The sequence below is a fragment of the Rhamphochromis sp. 'chilingali' genome, assembly GCF_963969265.1.
Source record: "Rhamphochromis sp. 'chilingali' genome assembly, chromosome: 5".
Taxonomy (NCBI): domain Eukaryota; kingdom Metazoa; phylum Chordata; class Actinopteri; order Cichliformes; family Cichlidae; genus Rhamphochromis; species Rhamphochromis sp. 'chilingali'.
The window spans coordinates 1,348,655-1,353,925 of NC_137932.1; the positions used below are offsets into that span (position 1 = coordinate 1,348,655).

At 42.8% G+C, this 5,271-nt stretch overlaps 1 protein-coding gene across 2 annotated transcripts; it reads left to right on the top strand.

Moving 5' to 3' along the window:
• The first annotated feature begins 1,397 nt into the window (after positions 1-1,397).
• Positions 1,398-3,569, top strand: LOC308397106 (alpha-1-antitrypsin homolog). Of its 2 annotated transcripts, XM_080882827.1 has the most exons (5): positions 1,398-1,445; positions 1,617-2,245; positions 2,412-2,682; positions 2,773-2,920; positions 3,009-3,569. In XM_080882827.1, the coding sequence occupies exons 2-5, from the start codon at positions 1,627-1,629 to the stop codon at positions 3,195-3,197; spliced, it is 1,227 nt and encodes a 408-aa protein (XP_080738953.1). In that variant the 5' UTR covers positions 1,398-1,445; positions 1,617-1,626; the 3' UTR covers positions 3,198-3,569. The 2 variants fall into 2 exon arrangements, with proteins under 2 accessions (XP_080738953.1, XP_080738952.1); XM_080882826.1 differs by lacking the exon at positions 1,398-1,445 and having other exon boundaries at positions 1,615-2,245.
• The last annotated feature ends 1,702 nt before the right edge of the window (positions 3,570-5,271 follow it).

Here is a 5,271-nt window from a genome sequence, read left to right on the forward strand (position 1 = left end):
GACAGAGAGCCCAAGGATCGAACCGGCGACCTTCCGGTTACAGATGCGATTCCCAACTCCCTGAGCCACGGTCGCCCCAATATAATAAGATCAGAGAGGTAACGAGACTGTGGACGAGGATAGCAGTGGCATGTGGAGTGAGGAAGGGGCGGAGGCGATGGATGTTACGGAGGTGAAAATAAGCTGATCGAGTGACATTAGTGATGTGAGAGTTAAAGGATAACGTGCGCCCAAACCTTTCACAGAAGGAGAGGTAGAAACCGACGAGTTAATGGTGGTAACAGAAAAAGTGTCCCTGATACAAACAAACAAACAAACATGCAAAGCGCAGCAAGAAACAGGAAGCTGTTAACTCATGTAGAACTCTGGTAGCACAAAACCCTGAAAAGGTAAGTTTGAACTTGTTAAACTGGAAGTGAACAAAGATAAAATCAAAGCTCCATAACTACTGTGTTTGTCTCCACCAAAGGACGCGCTCTGTGAGATGGTCAGCAGGGCTCGAGCTACTTTTCCAGGCGACCTTATTGTCCTCCAGTTAAATCTGTCACTTTTTAAAAGCAGCTGAAGATTTGAACATCGTCTTCATGTTTAAATGATTATTGCATCACACGCTTCTTTAGCTGAATGCTTTTCACGCCACCTTTGTCTGTGAAAAAGCTTCAGTGGTTTTTTCCTTACTGTCCTTCATTATTTATTAACTTAATTTATCGATAGAAGAGACAAGAGTTCAAACTGATAAAACGAGCACCGGCTGCACGGCCACAAAACCAACAACCTCAAACTGTGTTACATGGAGACACATTTCAACACGGTACTGCAATCATGCAGAGCTGTGCATTTTCTTTTATTAAAAACAGTCATTTAGCCTGCATCACATTTTTATGGCAGATGTGAGATCATAGAATTTAAATGACAAGCTGACAGCAGCTGGTCGTCTGCTGTCTGTAACTAACCAGCTCGTTCTAGATTTTTGAATCAACTTTGCTCAGTTTATCATCAGTATTTACAGAGAAGTAGCTAAAGTTTGAGGACAACTGTGCCAGGGTGCCACCAACACGAACAAGATAAAACGGCTGCACGCTAAGAATACGTGTAAATGCAATTAATAGAACCTCCCTTTTTAAAAAATGTATTGCTTCCAAAATGCATTTTCACAGGAAAATTTGCACTAAGATAGAATTAACTCAACTTCCACATCTGATTTGTCAGATCTTCTCTGATGATTATTGCAGGCACGAAATGAAAAATAAAAAATAGATTAGACGCATTTACACTCGTTTTTATCAGCTGTGTTGCATCACTGAAGCTGGCTCAGCCTCTCAGCATGGGACAGAGCAGAGAGATCACTCTTGGTTAATTTTTAACTGGACTGTAAACTGACTCTCGCTCTTGTATATAAAGAGGACGTTTCAGAGCAGCTGCCTGCAGCAGAGAGGACTTTAAAGGTAAGAACATTGCTTTATTAGCCAACCACTGAATGGATTTCAGGAAACTTAAACATTATGTTTGGAAATGAAGTGCAGACAGTCCAGATCCTGCTCTGATTGTGTCCTAATTCATTTCCCACTGTTATCCCTGGAAGTGTTAACTTTAAATGCTTGTATTTCTCTTGACAGTGCTCTAAAGATGCGTGGTCTCGTTGCTAGTTGTGCGCTCGCTGCACTGCTCCTGGCCGTAGCCTTGGCCGACCACCACCACCACCACCACAGCTCTGCGCAGAGCAACGAGGAGGACGATAGCTGCCACAGGCTCTCTGCTCCTAATGCTGACTTTGCTGTTGTCCTCTACAAAAGTCTGAATGCCAAGACTGCTGCTGGAAACAACATCTTCTTTTCGCCACTGGGCATCTCCACTGCCCTGTCCCTGCTATCTACTGGGGCCCGCGGTGAAACCCACAGCCAGCTGTTCTCCAGCCTGGGCTACAGCACCTTAAACCAGACTCAGGTCAACGAAGCCTACAAGCATCTTTTTCACATGCTTGGAGAAAGCCAGGAGAACCAAAAGCTGGATGTTGGCAATGCTGCTGCGGTGCGCTCCGGCTTCAGTCCTCTGGAGCAGTTCTTAAATGACATCAAGCAGTACTACTCTGGTGAAATCTTTCAAGTTGACTTTACCAAACCTGAAGAGGCTGCAGCTGAAATCAACAAGCACATTGCCAGCAAAACCAACGACAAGATCAAAGACATGGTGAAGGACTTGGACCCTGAAATGGCAATGGTCCTTATCAACTACGTCTACTTCAGAGGTAAGACGCATGCAGACAGAACAGACAGTGTCAGCCAGGTGTTCTCTGGTTCAAGGTTTTCACAGATAGAGATTAGCACAAATACACGAAACAAACAAGTCTGAAGGATGCAACGATTTCAAATAAGTACCCACTATCAATATCGACTTGATGTGACCCGTTACAGGACAGTGGGAGAAACCTTTCGACGGTAACAGAACACGCAAAGAGGAATTCCATGTGGATGGAAGCACCACAGTTGAGGTGGACATGATGAGGAGGACGGGACGCTACAACTTCTACAGAGACGACGGGAACCACGCCACGATTTTGCAGCTGCCGTACAAGGGCAACACCTCCATGATGATTGTTTTCCCCGATGAAGACAAAATGAATCAGGTGGAGGCTGTCATCAGCAAAGATCAGCTCAGGCGCTGGCACGATTCCTTCTTCAGGACGTAAGAGAGCACCTCGTAAGTGGCTGTTTGTGGTTGCGTATTTTTCTGGGACTCTTACACGGGTGTTTTTCTCTTGTATTTGTTTCTCAGTAACTTGTTTCTCAGCATGCCAAAGTTTTCCATCTCTGCCGAAGCCTCCCTGGATGACACGCTGAAAGAAAGTGGAATAACGGACGCTTTTGGAGACAAAGCTGATTTTTCTGGCATGTCTAATGAGGTCCCGCTCAAAGTCTCAAAGGTAGGATCACTGAATATGACTTCATTGTTTTGTCCACTTCATGGACTCAAATGTGACATTGGCTCTTGTGTCCTGGTTCCTCCAACAGGTGTCTCACCAGGCGGTGCTAAGCGTGGATGAAACAGGAACGGAGGCTGCTGCTGCCACCACTGTCGAGATCATGCCAATGAGTCTGCCCCTAGCCATAACACTCAACAGACCCTTCCTGCTCTTCATCCTTGAGCATTCAACAAAGAGCATCCTCTTCATGGGCAAGATCAACAACCCCACAGCCTAAGGATGCCCTTAGTGCGCCACATTTGTTCCATTTTCACGCTGCAGCAGTAGCTCCGGGGGGGGGGGGTTATCTTTACCTCGGGATCTTAAAATGATGCGGAGGTGCCGCTGTAATAATAAGAACGCTGGGGAAATGATGTTTAGCCAATAGTGTGACGAATATGACAACACATCTGTCATTACATAACAGAAATGAATCTGTCTGTCAGCATCAAACATTTATTACTAAAAACCGAACTTGGCCAGAGGCAAAGATGTCTGAAAAAAAACAAACACAAGTCAAAGAAGCCTCTACTAACACAGCACATCAGCTTTTGTGTGGCCGGTTGTGTTTTGAATTTGGTTCAACATGAAGTGAAATAAAAACTTTCCATGAACACAGGCCATGTTATATTATTTCATTTGTTTCAGTCCAGTGATCTTTATTATTCTACAATGAAGTCAGTGTCACTGCTGTAAGGCTCTTATCTGTTATTTACAGTTAATCTTAGGCAGAATTAAAAATATGATCTCACTCTGACCTGCTGATGGAGCTCAAGACACTTCATTCAGATTTCATCAGTCCCCGAGTATCCATAGAAGCTGCCGTTTTAATTTCGGACTTAAGGTTGAGATTAATTGGGGGATTTTTTTGCCTGGTGAGTCATCATCAAAGATCAGTTTGCGATCAAATCCCAGCCACAGAGTCAGTCCTCATCCTCACCTGAACGTGTTCTGTAAGGCCCGGGAACTCGTTCACACCTGACACCAGCCTGTTCGCACACACCCACATGCCCACAGACTGCGTTTTCTAAATATTTATATATGAAAGAAAAAGAAGATATTACTTTATCATCATTATTATATGATTTTATCAAACAGATTTATATTATTTACAGTTAAATCTAAATCTAACTCTTCAAAATAAGAAACAGATTCCATGAAATATGGTGTGAACAGCAAGTGTTGAGGAAACAAACTTGTCATGTTGCCTGGCAACCACCTAGCAACAGGCTAAAAATACCCATTTGTAACCTTTACAAAGTTTATGACATCTGTATCATTTTAGGTTTGCAACAGTAACACACACACACACACACACACACACACACACACACACACACACACACACACACACACACACACACACACACACACACACACACACACACACACACACACACATTCCTTAAATTCCTTTAATTAATTATCATATATTATGAGGTCAACATGGACACATCTACAGAAACATGTATATAGTACAGCAGCACCTGAGCACAGCAGGAGACCCACAACAAGGGATCATTAGTATAGGTACAGAGTCATGCACAGATATTCTGGGGGGCGGGCGCCCAAGTCAAAAATTATGTACTTAAGTATATATAAAGTATAAGTAATTTTGCCTAGGACAACATCAGTTCATTGGTAAGTTTCAATCTTTTTTGAACAACTACAGCAGCATCGCTTGTCTTCTTTTCACCTTTGCATATGTTTACTTCTGTCAGGCCTTTAGATCTTTAGTCGGTCGGGGAGGTGATTAAGTTTGCTCAATGACACAAGCAACCAGTCAAATAACAAATAACATAAAGGTTAGTTTTAAATAAGCATGACAGGTTGACTATGAGCAGTCATCTGAACTCTTGCATTAATACTTGCCTAATACATTATTATCCACCAGACAAAACAGCTGATAGTGTTCGTGCTGTTTAACTCCTTTAGCTTTCAATGAATATTAATACCAAGGTCAGTCTTGCTGTCTGGTCTCAGTATGATTTCTCTTCCCAGTTGATCATGATCGTTAAAAGGAAGCCAGCTTGTCTATTTTCCAGAAATGATTTAAACTGGAAGTAATTTGAATTGACAGATTTCAATGTTTTCCCACATTTTTAAATGGCTCCAGATTTCTGCCATCTTGAGTATTTTGCCAGGACTTCTCCAGGCTTGTATGTTTGCGTGATTCTGATTTTTTGTTTTTACCAAAAACACCCTGACCCACCCAGAGTTATTTCCATGTCCTGTTGAGCAAGTTAGGTTGTTTAAACAAAGTCAGTAGAATCGATCCAGAAGAGAGAAGGCTGATCTTTGTTAATCTGTAA

What these genes read in the sequence shown, in the direction of transcription:
- LOC308397106 (XM_080882827.1), top strand. Translation starts at nt 1,627, where the DNA reads ATGCGTGGTCTCGTTGCTAGTTGTGCGCTCGCTGCACTGCTCCTGGCC. An exon ending in CAACTACGTCTACTTCAGAG is followed by an intron (nt 2,246 to 2,411) that starts GTAAGACGCATG and finishes GACCCGTTACAG; the next exon opens with GACAGTGGGAGAAACCTTTC. An exon ending in TCCCGCTCAAAGTCTCAAAG is followed by an intron (nt 2,921 to 3,008) that starts GTAGGATCACTG and finishes TTCCTCCAACAG; the next exon opens with GTGTCTCACCAGGCGGTGCT.